A 19,660-nucleotide genomic window follows, 5' to 3' on the forward strand; every position below is an offset into this window, starting at 1 on the left:
GCATGGCTGTGCAAGAATATTTTATGTTTTCTTCTTTAAAAAAAATTAAATAAATAAACGATTTCTGCTTGAGCACTGGTGAGCTCCTTGTTGCTTCTTTCAAGGATTTCAAAAGAGTGGGATCGAGTTAGGTGCACCGCGGCTCATGCTGTATGAAAGGGGGTGGGGGGTGGTGGGGCTGGGGAGTCCACAGGGAGCAACAAGCAGCCCAGTCCTATCCTAAAGGGACAGAAATCATGCAAGGGTTTTATAGGTACAATTAAAAAGACCTGAAACAGATGTTACGTTTCACTAATAAAGGAAATAATTACTTCACACCAGTAATTAAGGGACATGAGTGAGGAGGAGGAGGAGGAGGAGGAGGGGAGTGAAAAGATAAAATGGAGATCATTGAGGGGATTATTGTTGATGGATGCGTTCAGGCTCTGTGTGGTCGTGTGCGAGGAGCTGCTGAGGATCAGTTTATGGAAGAGTCCATTAAATCTAAGAGGCGTTTAAGCAAAGGAAGTGCTGCATGGGCACAATGCTTGATCCCATGAGGGAGCCACTGTGTTGGAGAGAAGCACAATTAACAGTGGACTACCTCACGATTATCTACATGAAAATTTAATTAGCCTCTTTTCTGTGGCAAAGGAGAGCAGCTTCTCACTGTATTTATCACCTGTGGTTGTGTTTCTGCCTGCCGTACCCATATCACCCCAGGAAGTTCATTATGGAAAATGCACAGGCGAAGTTCTTCAGGGACAAGAACCAAGTTTGATTTATGTTATGCACAACACCGATGGATAGCTCATAAAGGGAGCGATATTCTCACGTTGCTTAGAAAATCTCGAGGAAACGGTGTGGCGGAAAATGCTTCCCCGAGCGAGGGTTGGCCACACTCATGTTGTCTTAAGAGAAACCTCTTGGCTGAGACTCTGACAGATTTGGGTGGCTTTAGGGATGTTTCGTTTTTCATTACCTGAGTGTGCTCAAACAAAGAGACTTCCAGGGAGAAAGATGGCACTAGTGATGAAAGTAATCCGTGCTGGGGAGGGTACTGTGTGTGTGTTCATGTAAGGAAAGAGAATTAAGGATAACGTTTTAGAATTAGCAACAATAAATACATAAATTCAAATCCGTCATGCCATAGTAATAGTAACATACATACGTTTATCATTTCTTTTGCTGGATTAGATGTTAGTTTGTGTACATTAAACACAGTTCACACACAACAGAGAAAAAGACATTGACAACATCCATTGAATTTGAGAAATGAGAACAGACAAACAGATGAATGACGAATGAAAGTCTGGTTTGGATAATGGTTTTAAGATGGTGAGCAAACTAGTTTTAATTTGCTTTTAGTAGAGAACTGTTCCTGTCCCGTGGAACATAATACAGCTTGGCTTATGATGTTTACTTTTGTAAAAGACAGGATGATGATAATAAGTTTTGTCTCTATTTGTATGATTTGATGTTTGATTTGTTAAATGCACTGGTTACTGAGTCCAAGGAAGCATAATATAGCCTGGGAACCATGAAGCTGTAAGCTCAGGTTTTATTTGCTTTACTTTGGCCCCCCAAACATTTAAAAAGATCACCAGCCAACCTGGCCTGGGTTGGACCAATCATAATCTTTTATCTCGTATGGGGCGTGTTTGGGATTATGTCTGGCATCTTGCGAAGCCTTTGCTTTTTAAGGGAAATACATGGTTGGTCCTTTTTTTGCTTCGTGCACCCTCACCCTGGGGACATTACGGCAAGAATTCATCAGACCAGCGTTACATCATCCAGACTAGGCTCCCATTACCAAGCCCCTTTTTCAGGGAAAACTGTGTAACAGTGTAATCAGAGTAATCAGAGTAAGTATAAACATGTCTCTAAACTTTAAACAAATGGTTTTAAATTAATAATGCTATGCCAGAGAGTTGCTGTGCAGTTAGTTGCAGCAACAATAAATCCATGGACACTGATGTCCAGTTTATCCCCCTGCCACATCATAATAAAGATGTAGAATAAAAGGACTTCAGCTCCGAGCTATAGACCAGACTGGCGACGCATCATTGCCAGTGCTACACCCCTTTTTGAAGGGACAGATCGAGCTGTCACATAATGAGAGAGAAGCTGTTGTGTAGCAAGTTTACCAAGGCTTTTGCCCTGGGATCTGAGCCACAGAATATGTGTGAATTTTCACTGTAGTGAGGTAAATCACTTTATGATGCAGGTGAAAGTTTCTATGGACTGAGAGCTAACATTAGCTTGAGTTTAAGGCTGCAGTAGTAATGTTACAGTCACACTGACTAAACTTCACCACACGTTAACCGCAGTGTTGAAGCATTGTAATGTTTCAGTTAGGGCTGTCGAATAATTAATTTCTTAAATTAATTGCAGAATTTCAGTAGTTTTTAATCATATATTTTCAGTTCTATTATTTTGCATTACAAAACAGTTATTAAGTCCGTATTGACAAGGTAAAGAATTTCTTACCAGATGTCTTGATTCAGAATCACATGACGGCAAAAAACTGCATGGGACTAGCATAAAGTGGGCATGTCTGTAAAGGGAAGACTTATGGTTATCCATAGAATTTATTTTCGTTCCGATATCTTGAGGTCAGAGGTCAAAAGACCCCTGTGAAATGGCCATACCATTTTTTCATATTATACCAGTATCATCACTGTAGCTTTAAACTCAGCCCAGTACAGCCTCTTAAAGATAAGAATGTCAGCCAGCGATTAACACGACCTTAAAAAATGAATACGTTAATTACAGATGTTAATCACATCACGATTAATGCGTTAACACTGACAGCCCTAGGTTCTATCTGTCAGCTAAGTAAGAAGGTACAAGTTTAACTTATTCGTGGATTGCAGAAACGTAGTATCAACAGTTTTTATGGCATTGAACTTTCCGTTGAAGTACTGTTTTTTTTTTATTCTGATGGTGAAAATGGCAGCACTTGTTTACAGAAATATTGATGCTACATCATAACCACCCATTGCTGCTCGCTGTAGTCTCTTCACATTTGTTTGTTGCTTAGCGCTATATCACGTTTTGTTGCTCTGTTTGGTTGTAGACTTATCCAGTTACGTCCAGATGCATTTGGTCTATGGCAGTTGATCATACCATTTGAAATCGTAAATGCACTGAGAGCTTCCAGACTAACTTGCGTTTGCAATTTGGTCTGTCATTGGAATTAGCATTATCAATTAGTGAAAGAAATAAATGTGGGTGTCATCTGCAAAATGAGGAAAGATGTTATTAGTAATTTAGATATTTTATAGTATCATAAAGTCAATGTCAAGAACATGGGTGGCATGGGGGCAAAATCCTCACCATCATTTCTCAGCAATAGTAACTCCAGACTGATTGTGAATTTCAGCAAACACAATAGACTGTGTTCACAAATGGGAAGCCAATAAGGAATTTTATTCTTGTCAGTGCACTTACAGGGACAACCTACTGGTCCTCTGCAATAAGATTTAAAACAGACAAATAATCACAGACATAAGATACACAATATTAAACATTTAACATATTTTTTAAGAAGTAAACTTGTATAAGATGATTTTCTTTGGAGTATAGCAAATCGTCATGAAACGACAAAAAAGTGGCCCTTCTCTAGAATATCATGTGGATGAGAATATCAGTGCAGAGGATGTGTCTAATGCAGATCCATGCCGTTGCTAAGTGATTTCCAACATAGATGTAATGTAATATAAATTATTGGATTGGTTTTTGGCATGTGGTCTGTGGAGAATTTGACCTGGTTCCTCTTCTGGTTTCATGGATCTGCATTAGTGTCAATGTCTGTTTTTCTTTAGAAAAAGTAACATTAACAATTAAGGTAAGTCCCTTGCAGACACGAAATGATTTGAGCTGCACATGCTACAGGGTGAGGACAAACATGTCCCGCGCTAAGAAGCATGAGCTAACACTAGTCCTGCCAGAAAGAGGTGAAAGAGCAGCAACAATGTCAGTTCTACCTGTGCAAGCCCACCTGATACTTCAGGCTTTCTTTCTGAGGTCTCTTGAGGTTTTACAGTTCAGTGAATTCAGGCACACACATTATTAGTTTTTCCTCCATTTTGGCCTTCAGTGCCCTGCATGCTTCCTCTTTTCTATTGACCACAAGGCTATCGGTCACATCGCGCAGTGCCCAAAATTCCAAATTGTTTTCCCATGTCGAACTTAATGTGCGAGCTCACTGAGCAGTATGTTGCATTGCTGCAACACGCAGGGAAAAGCTGTTGTGGTGCAGTGCAAGCTATCTGAAATAATGGGTTTCAGAGTGCAGTGGTGTCTGAAAGTGCCTTTACAGTTCTTAGGTACTGCCATATTCACCCCATGTGTAATGTTCATCTCTCTATGAAGAAACTGTGCATAAAGATAAGTGGCGTGAATCATGTGAAAAAATATCATTGATTGCGTCTCGCTAAAGAGAAACATGATCTCAGAGGTCAAACCTGAGTCTTTGTAACTACAGCTGAAATGTATGTTCATACAATATGTGTTGTAGTCAGTCACTTATAACAACATTAGCTGTCATGAGATATTAACTGAGCTGAGCTGAACTGCTTTCTGTTACAGAGAAAACTTGTAATCTGTTGTTGTGCAAATGTTTCTGCTTAGTTGGTGTGAAGGGTTATCTGTGCTTGCTACATGGAGCAATGGTAAATAGTACAAGACCCTAAAGTTATGGTAAAATCATGGCTGTTGTAGTCCAACCAGGTTTCTGTCATGCAGCAGTCTTTCAGTTTTACAGATTTCCTTGGAAACATTCGATTACAGTACAGCAGCTTGATGACCAGCAGTGCAAAGCAAGTTAATAATAGATGTAAATATTTTCCTCAGATATTTTGAATTGGGTCTACAGATGAATCACATTAACTAGTGAAATTACTCAGCAGTGAAAGAAATACAAACATATTATCATCACATTCAGTGACATATTGTCAGCCTACAAATCAAGAGATTATTTTTTGCTCCATCATTATGAGTTTTTAAGTGTCTATCATCTAAATAGTACTGACTAAAACTTTAACCGCCTCTGAAGTGTTTATTCTCTCCCTTCCGTTTTTTATCAGTCACCTCTGAGCTCCATCCCTGCTGAAGCCCTCGCCTCGGGGCTTCGGCCATTTCTGAAACGATACTCTCCCAAGAGGGTCACTGCCAAATTGAATGGCACACACACTCGCGTAAACTAACACACCATTAAGTTGCAGCACACTTCAGATAGTCCAGGACTAAAAACAAAATCCAGCAGCTAAATTTTAGTTTGGCTGTGGGAATGATGCCTGTCAACTTGGTAAAGATTCAGATTACTAATTGAATTTCCTAATTTTGTAGTTTGAAACACATACTGATGCTACCCGGGTGTATTCTGGGAAACTGAAGACATTATAAATGTGCATGATGTGACAAAGGGAGCCAAAGTAAAGTGAAAATAATAATATAATAATATAATAATAATTAATAATAGCAACAACCATGATTTAAATAACACTGTAAGGATATTCTACTTTGGAGCTTCACAATAACAAAGTGGAAACTGCCTCTTCTAATGGGCAGCACTTAACATAACTCTGCTCAGCCTCCATTTAGCAAAAATAAATGCTTATTTTAGTTTTGGCCTTGTAATGCAAGTTTAAAGACTTTCTCCATACTTTTACAGGCGTGACATGCATCGGACCATAATGCTCAGGGGCTGAAATACAATGCAACTGTGCATGATAGTCTTGAAATATTAAAACTCTGAACTGTTGTCTTAGATTGTCATTTTGCATTGGTGTTTCCTTTAAATATAGTTCCAAAAACACTAAAATTCATGTGTATTAGTATTCATTCACAATCTGACAAAAGCCTGTCGCAAGTCCAAGCATCAGCACTAAAAAAACAGAGCCTGTAAATCAATCAAAACCATCTGTCTTGCCATGTTTAGATGTCTGCTTTATATAAAATATCTAAAAAAAAAAAGTTTGTATTGAACTTTTGAGAACGGCGCAGGACGTTGTCCTCTGGTGTTAACGTCTCGCATGTATGTGTGGATGCACACAAACACAAGCGGTGAGACCCCAGCATGCTTCCTGCTGTCCAGCTGTCCACCTTATTGCAGTTCACTGCACGCTCCCTCTTTTCATCCTCCGTCCCCGTCCTGCTGGAGATGTCCCGCAGACGTTCCCCTCATAATACAAACACACATTACCCCAACACTAAAAACAAGGAGTGTGTTTGCAGAGGACGGTCAGTTTGGAGCTTGTGTATGTCATGCGTTTATGTGTAGCTGCATGTTTCCGTGTGTGTGTGTGTGTGTTTGTGTGTGTGTGTGTGTGTGTGTGTTCACTGAGCTAGAACAGGGAGCATGAGGAGGTGTCTTTTGTTGCTCCTAGGGGGCTACTGTGCTCAGTCCTAATAGGAGTCTTGTGCCTGCCGTTGTCCCAGGGGAGGGCTTCTGAATGAGGGGGTCTAACTTCACACACACACACACACACACACCCCCTCCTCTCCATCCTCAGCTCGAGCCTGGCCTCCCCCACCACCCTCTCCCGTCCCTTGGGACTGACCGAGAGACAAAGAGGGAGTGGGGCTGGGGTGGGATGGGATGTTTGAGGGGGTGCTCTGTGGCCCCTGTCTTATTAGAAGGGTCGTGAACGTGTCACGATGATTAATATGCCGAGGTGCGCGGGGATACCCTGGAGTCACATTTATTCAACACGAGGGCTCCCAAACACACACTCACCACAAAATGGCACATTTGCATTTCCCATTAAGAAAAGAAAATATAGATATATATGCAAATGGAACTCCTATCTGGGTTTATACCATTTTGCATTATCCATTTGGACATTAACAATAGATGACCATTTCGCTGCAAACCTAATTTTAGCCGCAGATTTTCACCTGATCGGTGCATGTTACGGCACGTGTGCCCCTCTCAAGAGTTTGAATAAGGAGGAAAACTCTAACAAATGTGTTTTTTTATTGCAAGATACAAGTGTGGCGGTCATTTTTTAAAATTCAGAAACATTTTGTGATAAATTATAGTTCATTTATAAAATCATGCCACTTTATTCACTGTGAAACAAATTCATTTTCACTTTGCTGCGTGATATTTGGTAAAGAGCATTTAATAATTTGATTGAATGGCATGAACTTTTCGGTTTTCAACTCCTGAACTAACATATGAACCGTTCAAATGTATTTGATCATGTCATGTTAGTTAGGTGGGAATTATGCAATTGCAGTAAGTACACTGTATTAAAAAACAATTTGTTTTATCTTTAAAAAAAAGTCAAGTGTCCAGGCTGCCTTAAAAGTTTAAATTGACTGAATTTGAGAAAACAAGTTGAGGTAATTTGCAATTATTCAGCTTGTTTTCTCAAATTCAGTAAACTTCAACTTACTTTTTTTTTTTTGCATTTAAACAAATATTTTCTTTTCATAGTGTATAGTAAGGGTTTTTTTTAGCTGCTGAAGTTAGCAGCAGCACATAAATCAGAATCTTCCTCAAAACAAAAAAGTAAACTCTTTTACAATTACTCTTTTTCTGCATATCTTGAAGAAATCAAAGATAGATGAGAAGTATCCATTTTACTAATCAAGAGTTTCCCATTTTAACCATATTGTTATAACACTAAAGCCCCCACACTGGTAACATGTGTTAACTATTTATTGTATAACCACACCTGAATGTCCCCTCTCCATCTGTTTTCAACTCTTTAACTGGTTCAACATCACTGCATTTGATTATTGAAAGCATTTAACTTTGAAACAGGCTACGGTCATATTAAAACGGACAGATGGCATGGCGAATAAACCCTTATATACTATATGTCTCCCCCTAACATACACGTATAGGAGGGCTGTGGGCTAACTGTGGGACACAGGTACCCAGGGAGTCCACCAGATGTTTGATAGGCTCACCTGCAGGCTTGCTGCGTGCTGGCAGTAAAATTCATGCGCTGCATATGCTGCAATTATACCACAGGGAAATAAGCTGCTGTAATAATGAAATAGGCCGGGAACACGAGGAGGGAAAGCAAACAAGCCTGTTTCCTTTGGAAAAACACAGCCTCTGTCCATACTTCACTTCACTTGTCTTTTACGTTTGAGGTTAAATAAGTGTTATTGCTGTACAGGGACTAGTTTGCATCTTCAGTTTGGCTGAGGAGAGGAGAGGTTTTGTTGCTCCAGTAGGTGGTGCTGAGTGCAAAATCAGAGTTCATATCCTCATTGCAGGATTAAATCAGACACTGAAGTATAACTGAGCAAACTGTTCAGGAAATTAAGCCATAAAACACAGTCCTGCAGTAGAATTATGAGCTCTTTTAGCAATAACGTGTCATGGCAGCAGGAGCAAAGTTAGCTCAGGTCGGAGCAATTAATGTCCCACTGCTTTTCTGATCTTTACAAGCTAGCTTTGCTCGCTCTGCACAAGTGGAACGCTCTGCCAAGACGTGGGGTGTAATTAAGCTGCAGGCATTCGTCCGCCGTGCTTCGCCTCTTGCTCGTGCACTTACAGGATCTATAAAGGCACAAATTGATTTCCACCTATCAATGCAGTCATTGTTTAACATGACATAGCTCATATGTTGTGCATGTGTGTTTAATAACCAGGGGTCCTAACTGGATCACCGTGTATGGGCCCTGCTTCTCAGATTACTCCTTCTCAAGAAAAGGCCTCAGCTCGAGGAGCTGGGTTCTGCTGTGTTTGGTGTTTTTTTGTTGTTTTTTTTCCCCCAAAGAACTCGACAAAAAGCGATAAAAAACTGTTTGCAAAGGAAGAGTCGGTGTGCGTCAGTCCCCATCTGCAGCGATTAAAGACAACAAAAAGTAGTAATCACAAGTAAACCCCAAGCAAACTGCAGAATCATTCATTCCCGCTTTTGTGCTGATGAGCAAACACAACACCACCCACGTTAATTGCTGTGACCCCAGCAACCCACCAAAAGGAACATTGACATATTGTTTGTCCAGCGTGAGACACTGTATAATTTACACTCGCTAATGACTGTCCCTGGAAAATACAGGCTGAAGGACCACGTCTGTCCCTGGTTTGGCCCTTATTCAATGTTCGCCCTGGACTCTTCTAATGGATAGTCCATCTGTACCTCGGTGAATTCATATCCCTCAATGCATGCCCGTAATTCAATTACAAGACTTGTTTAGTGTAAAAAAAAAAAAAAAAACTAAACAAAACAAAACAGCCTGGTGCAGTGTTCTCTCCTGGTCAATCGTGGTTTGATAAACAATTCACTATTGGCTGGAGAATCTCCTCCCTAATCAAAACAAAAACAAACTGTGGCTGATTCAGCGCTTGTTGTGTCGCTGAGGTTTTAGATGATTCTCTGGTTTTAAAAAAAGGCGTGTTGTGAAGAAAGACATATTACCATTGCCATGGGGTTGACCTTGACCTTCAAACTCAATCTGGCTATTAGGGCTGCCCCTCCCCAGCACCCCTGAGATGTAAAGAGGCTGACGGTTTTGACCCCTGATCCCATTTCTTAACTAGGCTGAGGTGCCAAATAACCTTTTGACCCAGGAAGCATTTGCAGGTTGCCTGAGCAACCTCAGATTTAGCAATGATTGACAGGTCCGAACTGTTTTATTTATCTGCTCTTTTTCAAAAAGGAGGAACAACACTGCTCTGCGAGATAAACAACAGAAGACGATGGTTTATTTGCAAAATATCTAGGGTTGTAATATGTCAAATATGCTCAGGGAAAATGGGCAAATTAGATATTCTATTGTACTCAGTTGGCACATTATTATGCCAGATAGATGCAGAATAAATTTCCCTTCATAAATGAACGCTTTACATGGAAATGAATGTATGAATGCAATGGATGGATGTCATTATATCAGATGGAGGTCTATGTAAATGAACCATGAGCAGATTTGACATGTGGTGCAAATCACAGAAACACCAGAGCTGAGGATCACAACAGGAATAAATCTGCCTATTTTAGTAGATGCCTTGTATTCTTTGAAATAACCCTTAATCCACACCCCAAATACATTTTCAACAAGAGCGAGCTGCCACTTAAAAAAACTTGGGATGCTTTAATTTTGCTAGTTGTAAAGTAGGGGTAGACCATTTCATTACGATTGACCCAGGGGAATCTGAGGTTACCATCTGGCCACTGGCCACCATTACTGATCCTTGTTTTAATATGCAAATGTATCTGTTTTTCCAACCTTGATGTAATCACAACTTGACTGAACGTACCAAACAACCGGACCGTGTGCACATGTGATAACGGACAGCCTTCATGCACATGTGGCTAAAAAGAGCAGTTGCACAGAGTGTGAGTTTACCTAACAAAAACAGGGCTCAGATCAGCTATTCTTCTTTGACATGTTTTGCCAGATGCTGATTATCTGTTCTCTGTTATGGTTTCACTTTTTGTTTACCAGTAAATGACATGTATTCAAACTCAAGTTAAAGGTCCGATGTGTAGGGTTTAGAGGCATCTATTGTCAAATGGAGTATAACATTCAGAACTATGTTCTCATTAGTGTATTATTACCTTAAATTAAGAGCATTGTGTTTTCATAATCTTAGAATGATCCCTTTACATTGACATATGGAGTGGGTCCTCTCTCATGGAGTGTTGTTGCTACAGTAGCCCAGAAAGGACAAATCCAATTTCTGCTCTAAACAGGGTCATTGAGTGTTGGCAACGACCACCAATGTTCTTCGATACAACTCGCACGCTGGAGAAGTTTCAGTTGGTAACATTTTGCCACCTCACCATTAGATCTCAGTAAACACACTAAACCTTCAGGTTCCTAAAATCGTAATTAATTTTCATAACAGAACAATAAACTTTTGAATTGCATCTAGACACCAACCAATATAACAAAATTTTGACAACAGCAGTGCACTGCAGAGCTGGAGATACACAAACATTTTCATTTCTCAGTGACGTGCACTTCTGTGGTACAATAGTCTCTGGCTTCAAGATCCCATGCACATCTTTCTTGTCAAGGTGCTGAGTCCAAAACACTGTAGCTGTGATATCTGCCCGCCAAGGAACCACAACACTGTTTTCTCCTCCCGGTTAAATGTCTACTTTATCGTTTTCTACAAGCTTTGTGTCATCACAATTTGGGTATTGTTCATAAGTTTTACTGTGGCAAACATCACCCACATCTACCCGCTGAATCTGTCAGCTCAAATCCTGGGCTGTTTCTCAGGATACAGATTGTGCTTCCGCATGAGGACAAAAAGGATGTGGATTGAGAGAGAGATGCTTCTTTCTCAAAACTCAGACCACACTGCTCCATTACTGCATTGCCTAAGACTTTTCCTAACTTGATAAGGTAAAAAAGCAGTTATTAACTATTGTTGTGAGCTTAAAATGTTTGGTAATGGATTAAAGTAAAGTAAACACAGAAGAGTTGAGTGTTAAAATGTTCCAGCTAACAATAACTGTACCTACTTTGACCACTTTGCTTTGTTTTATGCAAACTAATTGTTAGTGTTGTGTAAAAGGTTTGCATTTCAATCATAAAACATTTCTATTTGCTGTGTGAATTTATGAAAGCTGTGGCAAAAAGTATAAGCTAATGAGAGTTGCTCATAAAATTTCTGAGAGATCAACTAAATTTTTATTATCTCATAATTTGTGTTTATAATTGAGCCATATACATTTTTTTATGTCTCAGAGTCAGATTCAGCTTTTACTTGTGCGATTTTCTTTTTTTTTCTTTCTTTTTTTGATATTTAAATGTATACTATGCAGGAATTGTCAGTTAGTGTACAGTATCTGTAGCCAAAACTGAAAGCCACTCTGTCAGCGATGTTCATAGGTTACTCTTCAATGCATGCTGCCTGGTCTGGCACCTGGTCACTACCACCTGGTCTGCTCGCTGTGCCCAGGAAACATCCTGAACACAGCAAGATAAGATGAAAATAAGAAAATACAGGCAGAGGGCAGAGTCTCTGCAGATTAATACAACACCACGCACTTCTAGTGGGTCATAAGTGATGACTGAGAGGGATTGCTTTTATTTGAGTTAACACTTTGCTTTTTTGGAAAATCCTGCAAGTGTACCCTTAATGAGCATTATTGGATTTGGCCTGGGGCTTAAGATTTTAACTGAGATTTTAACTTCTCTGTCACTGTTACTCACATGATAAGAATGAAGATGTTGAACTTGAACTTGAGAAACTGTGGACTTTTTGAGCTCCTTTGGGAGTATATTCCCCTCCATCTTCAAAAGTCATGCTTGGCTTCTATCAGAGAGGATCCCTTTCAGTTGTGTGATCAATTATGATTGTAGTTATTAGCATCACATGAATGAGGAGAAGAGACCCATAGTGAATGATTGAGTATGGATGCAGCTGTCTCATTCCATGTTTTGCGACTAAGGAACCTTCAGCGACTTGATGAAAAGTTACGCGTTTGCTGTTCCAAGTACTGCGTATTGGATTGGGCTTTTCTCTTATAGTATGGCCTTGACCTGCTCTATATAAAAAAGTGTCTTGTGAGAGTATTGGTAACATGATTTGCACTGCATGAATTTGACTTGACTTAATTAAAACCCCCTCTGGTGCACAGGAAGTGATGTGTCTATGACACGCGAACAGATTGAAAAGAGCACCACCTGCAGAATCCCAAAATGCACAGAATCTCTCCACACAACAGAATCTCTAAATCTAAATAAGATTTGTGAGAATAAAATTATTTTTTGACCCACCTATTAAAGCAAAATGCATGCTGTGTTGACAGGATTTAGAAATATTTTTTTGAGTGGGCCTTTTATGCCTTTAATAGTCGAAAATAGGGGTGCACTGATCTGATACCATTTTCGGAGATCGGGCCAATATTGACTCACATAGATGAATTGGGAATTTGTGACATAGGAGGCGATCTATTCACTTCAGTTTTTTACATCTGATTGCATTTGCATGTTTTATACTGAAATTTTAACTCTTGTTTCATTTCTGACCAATTTATTGCTGCTTTAACAAGTTTTCCACTTGAATAATAATTCCTGTTAAATTAGATTTTTTTACCAAGTTGCTGGTGCACACTTTATTATTTTATCAATAAATAACAATTCCCTTAAGTGATATGTATGCATTTATTTGTTAGATTTTGAAGTTGGGAATGCAATGGCCAAGTCTAGTGTGATGTTATCTTGCACGTAAAAGAATGATCCCAGTCACTTCTTCACACTAAAGCCTTACAGCATATTAAATGAACAGTCCCAAAGCCCAGGCTCAAGTAGGATCAGTGCATCCCTAGTGGAAAGTAAGAAGACGACATAAATAAAGGGTTAGTGGGATGAGGATTACATGCAACAAAGGTCCCTTGTTAGACGCATACTGGGAACAGTGTACAGTGCTATCTCAATGATGATGGTCTTGGTGATATATGTTAACAGTCTACTGCATAAACAGTTCACTAAATAACTTCCCTCTTTTCCACAGCGGAGCCCCTGGTGCAGGTGAATGGGAAGCCAAGTTGCTGCTTCTTCAAGTTCAGCCCCAAATTGATGTTCACCAAGGTGCTGAAGGCCCAGCTGTGGGTGTACCTGCGACCGCTGCAGCAGACCTCTACCGTCTACCTGCAGATCCTCCGGCTGAAGCCCGTCACAGAGCAGGGCAGCCGCCACATCCGCATCCGCTCCCTCAAGATAGAGCTCAACTCCAGGGTTGGCCACTGGCAAAGTATTGACTTTAAGCACGTGCTGCAGAACTGGTTCAAACAGCCCCACACCAACTGGGGAATTGACATCAACGCCTTTGACGAGAGCGGCAATGACCTGGCAGTTACCTCGCTGCGACCCGGGGAGGAGGGGCTGGTAAGGACCCTCAGACCTGTCCCAGGGGCAGGGGAGCAATCACTTCTCTTATAACTTATATTCATTCATTCATAAAAAAAGAAGGATGGCATTAATGTCATCCTGCATCTCATCTCCCTTTCTCTCCCTCAACATCTTTTCTATAATCTTGACTGTGAACTCTTAAAAAAGTTAAAAAAGAAAAGTTAAATATTTACACAAAATTGGTGGCAATCAGTATCTTGCAAGGTTGCAAAACATATACCGATATATAGAAATCTGTCCTGTAAATTTAGTTAGCAGATTTAATGTTGCCCTACAATATTTGTCAGCGATATCTGCCGTAGAGATGTCTGCTTTCTCTCTGATATAAAGGAACTAGATGGCACTCGGCCTGTGGTGCTCAAAGCACCAAAAATACTTTTAAAAAACTTCATAGAAATGTCTCTTTCCAGAAATCATGACCCAGTAACACAAGATTGTCCACCCACCTTGTTGTGAGCAGTTTTATGTACAAACTATTTTCTTTCTAACAAACTACACACATCAACTGTATCACTGCGCAGAAGGAAGCGTGCATCTGCTAGTTCACCTAGAACCACTGAGGTCACAGCTCAGCAGAGGGGGACACAATGTTTACTGAGCGTCTCATCCATGTGTAGATGCAGTTATTCAATTTGCACCGTGGTTGGAACAAAATCCATGTTTTGTGCTACAGCTGAAGCAACTGCACTTCTGCAAAAGCACAAAGGGTTTCAAACAACCTGCAGATGGCACAATGATTTTGTAAAACTGCATTTATTTTCAACAGCCTAAATCACAAAGTCACACTGTTAAAAGAACAGCTTCCTTCTGACTCATATCGTAGGTTCAGCTCAAACACACCATGCATTTGTTGTGTTAGTTAAAGATAATGATAATTAATCTCCACATTAGGATTTAAAGCCTATAAGTATGAAACTACAGGGATCCATTAAAGGCTCGACATAAAACCTCCATTGCCATTACTTCTGTGTATATACAATATGTTTTTAAAAGTCAAAGACTTAGTTTGTTGTAATTGTTGCAATAGATTTTTGAGGGCTTTTTAAATCTAGGCACACAGAACAAGCTGTGTCTTGTGTGAAAATTGTGGATAATTCTGTATTTCAATCATAACCATATTACCAAATTTTGTATTTGAAAAAAACAGTTACGACTTGAAGGTGAAATATATAATCCTGGTGAAGGACAATTACTTGTTGAGTCTCATTCCCAAGGTCATTGGTATTTGCTGAACTTGGAATGAGACTGACCAATTAACTATCTCACTCCAGAATTGCACACTAAACCTTTTAAATTGTGGAGTTTATTGAAGCACCATGTATTTTCAGCCCTAAATACTGTCACCACTGTGAACTCTATTTGAACGTCAGTCATGACCACTCTATATTTAGCTCAGACCAGAGAAAACACAGCTGCTTTGTTTGGATCAGTCTTCACCATTCACATATTCCTAAAGGAATACTTCACCCCCAAAATGGTCATTTTTTTGTATATTAGTTACTCACCCAGTGCTATGTTAAATTTGTGGGGGAAAGTTTTTTTTCTAGCACCCTTCCACGGTGAACAAAGAATCCAAAAACTGAGAAAATTCTTGCTCGTTCAGTCTCTAGGGGTTGCATTTAACAATAGCAAAATTATATCAAAACATTAATTTACAAACTCTCACACAACTCATGCAGTGTGATCAAAGTCTCATGTATCCAGTCATGTGCTAAAACCTTACTATTTCAAACACTAATGCATACGAGTTGCACAAATGGGCAAGTGCGCGCATTCAAACTCTGCTGTTGCATTTCATTGTGCATCGTCTGTGGATGCATGTTTTTGAGAAGTACTTTAAATTGTAAGGTTTTACCATGTTTTCTTTGGGTTTGGGTTGTTTTTATCCATTTGGGAAGTACATGACTGAATGAATATGACTTGGATTATACTGAGCTACTGGTGAGAATTTGTAAACGGGGGTTTTGATATAGTTTTGCTGTTATTTAATGCGGACCTTTATTGAATCAGTGGATCAAGATTTTTTGGATTCTTCATTCACTGTAGATGCATGCAAGAAAAAGCCTTCCTGCTCATACAATTATTCTGAAAATTGGAAAAGATTATACTCTTCGCAAAATGTGAATGGATCGCAACCTGATGTTCGTCAAAATACTTTGGGCATTTCTTTAGCCTCATGTGGAAAGGATGCTCTGGGCCACAATTTTTTTTGACATGTTTTTATTTAAATGCTCTGGGTTTATGTCTAATATAATGATGGGTTCGCACGAATGAGTTCAAACTTCAGACTCAAAGCAAAACCATCCGTGAATCATTAATCTAGTTAGTAATCCCAGAGTTACTGCGAATGACAGTTACATGCAGCATCTACGTTGAATTATGTAGGCCACTCGACCCCGTTAAGCAACACCAAATATTTACCAAGTGGTCATTTGGGTCACATCTTCACAACACATATCAGAGGTCAGCTCTGGTGTCTTGGCCAATAAATCTCTGCCCTCTGAGCACACAGCAGTGTGCGATATTATTCTTGAACAAAAAAAAGGAAAAGATCAAAACACAGGCAAGTGTACCAAAATAAAACAAAACACAACAAGCAAAGAAAGATTCAAACTCTGTTTCTCGCTGATCCTCTCGATCTTTTTTTTCTGCAACAAAAGCCCTAAAGGCCAAGCTGACATGGTCTCACCCCAATGGCCTTTCAGCTTATTTCCTCTTTTGAATGCGTCACAAAAAACTGTGCTAGAGTCCAGCTGGAATCACTGTGGGGAGAGGAAGGCTTTGTAAAACAAACATGATGGAGTAAAATATTTGATCTGCTTGCTTTCCCCAAAGGTCAAGGTTATGGTAGCCTGCAGATGACCTCCTGAGTGATGGATCAAACCAAGTATACAAAGTCAGCCATCGACATTAGAAAAGGATTGTTTCTATCAACACTCTTTGAATTGCTTCTCAAATGGCACACTGTTATCCTTATTTAAAAAATACAAATTAATTCATATGTTCTTGTGAAGTATCAAATAAGTAGGTTTTTTAATTTTAAGCAGCTTTAAATATTGTTCCTTCTCACTTTTGGCTCTTTTCAGGCTGCCCAAGTGTCAGCATTTAACTATGGAGAGAAAAAAATGGTAACCATTAGCAACTGTTAGCAGTGCTGTGCTAAATGGAATGCACCACTTTTTTTAACCAGCTTCATGTAAGGTGAGAAGCTGTACGCACCTTTTAGTGGGAAAAATAACATGATCTAATGGAGCTTTATATGGTAAACATCATAATGGAAAACTTAAGTATTTTTTCAACCTGGACTCTTTGTTTTTTGTCTAAGTGACTCATGGGAACAACAATTTTTGAAAATGGCCCAATATTGAGAGAGAGTGATGCCGCCGACAGCAACAAAACATGACCACTTGGGGCAATAATGCTCTGTAAATGTACAGCCAATAAAAGTGCTTGTTTTTTTTTTTCTCTGACAGGCTCAGATTATTATTATAATGTCTGACATTACTGTGGAATTGATCTCAAGAAATGAAACATTTTTCCCTACCTCTGGCTGATCAGGTCTGTTTGGTTGTCTGTCCAAGTGTCATTTAAGGAGAAGCGAGAAAAGTCAAAATCAGCTATATACTCAGCCATGACACTGAATTTTTTTTAGATAACAAAAGCTGTGCTTTCATTACTCCAATATAGCACATTCTCTCCAGCACTCCTCTCTCCAACTCTCACTCATGTTTACACTGTTGTCTTCCCACAACAAGTAGGAACAAGTAATTCCTACAATAAGAACAGCTTTTCCTTTGGCGAAACTTAGTTACATACACTAACAAACAGACCAGATTTAACGAAAATGGTAAAGAAAAATGTTTTATTTCTCTGTAGGGATCCTTTCAATGATGTCGTCACCTGTAATAACAATCTGAACCTTTCCATGGCAAACAGAAGAACTTTTAATGGACATAAATTGAGTGCCAAATGCCCCAAGTAGTTACATTGCAGCCTGTTTTGCAGATGCCAGCTGCAGCAGTGAAACAGTTATTGTAAAATAACAATACTAGGACCCTGGGAGCAGCTCACATACATGTGATGCATTTGTTTGCTTTTAATTACACCCCAGCTTTCCTGCTATTGCAAACCAAATTAACCGTTTTGAAAAGATCTCTAGTCTGTTGTCATTGTTACTTATCAGATCGGATTTGAGCTTTATAGAGCATTCAGCTGTAGAGATGACTGGATATAATCATAACTGTGTGTGGCAATCAACAGGTTAAGCTTGTTGGTTTGTTTTCTTTTACTTTCGTGGCCAGTGCAATTTTTTTTTTATAAAATCCAGAGTTGATTAACATCTGGTTTGTCATGTGATGAATGCTGTCAATGACTTGGTATGATAAAAAAAAAAACTATCAGGATGGTCAGGGCCAGGAACTTTTCAATGTAGTTGCTTAGTTGTTATGATATGATTGCGTAAAAAGATTAACAAATATGGCCAAGGCTATAATGCATGGGTATGAGTCAGCCTTGTCATTATCAACACAACACATAAGGAATTAGTGTAGCCTACCTGTACGCATATTGGTTACTGATTTTCACGCACTGTTCATGCATTTTTTGAGACTGTCTGAGCCGAACAAAGCACCTGTTGTTGTGGTTCACAGCAAAAGCATTTTTAACGTCCTGTTCATCAGAGGCTGTTCCTATTTGATTTGAACAGCAATTGAATGATCTGATGCTGCACTTTTTTAACCATGTATTTCCATAGAATAGGGTATATTAGTTATTCCTTAGTGACTGCCTGATGTCACTGACACTAACTCTGTGGGGGGGGGGGGGCACCGTCTAGCAGGTGGCACCGTCTATGTTGGCCACCAGTGTATGAATGCGTTTGGAAATAAGTGGGTGTGACTTGCAGTGTGAAAGCGCTTTGAGAAGTCAGAAATGGCTAGAAAAGTGCTATACAAGTGTAAGTTAAATATCAGAATTTTGTAACTTGTTCTTTTTGTGTAAATTATGTTAGCTGTGCAGTTGTCAGTTGAGTTTCTGTGTGTTTTTTAAATTCCATGTGCAGACCTCCTCAGTTGTATAAAAAAGACCTAATCAGCCTGACAAAGATATTACATATCAACAGGCTTTTCAGAATGGACATTTTGAATTGCAATAGCTGCAAAAGAACAGGTGGATATTCTTGAAGAAATACGCAAGAGATTAAGATGGATACAACTGTCGTGTTAAATATGTGATTAGCATAGCATAAAGACTGAAAATAAGGGAGAACAATGTTCAAAAATCTGCCTACCAGCACCTCTAAAGCTCACTGACTAACACATTTTATCTGTTTCATTCATTCATAAACAAACAGAACTGTAAAAAGGACTCTTGTTACTCAACAATTTCTTGGCAAACAGCTGCTGGGAGCCATAACTTCCCAGAGTCTTGTCGTTGCCATGTGGTTGCTAGGCAACCAGCAGAGACACAGAAGGGCTGGGTGGACAGATAAACTGTTGCTCGTCAAAAAGTAGTTACAGTACGTAACTCACCTTTAAACCATAATTTGTCATTATAGACTAAAGTTTGTGCACAGATTAAAACAACAAGACACAACGTGTTTATTAGTGAAATTAGAGGTGTTGGTGGCTGTGTTTTTTGAAATTCGCTATTTCCTCCTGCTTGCTAAGCTAAGATCATAACCTCCTGGCTTCAAGGTCCTTTGTCAACACACAGACATGAGGAGGGTATCTCCACATCTAACTCTCAACATCAAGAGCAAAAAAGCTCATGCCCCTATAAGAGATTTAATATTCAGTCAGCAATTTTTATTAAAATACCTTTTTGTCATATTTGCTGATTT

General features: G+C 39.4%; 1 protein-coding gene across 5 annotated transcripts in view; it reads left to right on the forward strand.

The window, feature by feature from the left end:
* gdf11 (growth differentiation factor 11) overlaps positions 1-19,660 on the forward strand; it is a 38,966-nt gene that overhangs the window by 13,612 nt on the left and 5,694 nt on the right. For all 5 annotated transcript variants that reach the window (XM_088084596.1, XM_088084603.1, XM_042500381.2 and 2 more), the window contains one exon: positions 13,424-13,797. In XM_088084596.1, the coding sequence (XP_087940722.1) occupies positions 13,424-13,797 (374 nt within the window). The remainder of the gene's footprint in view (positions 1-13,423; positions 13,798-19,660) is intronic.

This window comes from Plectropomus leopardus, chromosome 2 (assembly GCF_026936395.1).
Source record: "Plectropomus leopardus strain MGB_pleo_1.0 chromosome 2, ASM2693639v1, whole genome shotgun sequence".
NCBI lineage: Eukaryota > Metazoa > Chordata > Actinopteri > Perciformes > Serranidae > Plectropomus > Plectropomus leopardus.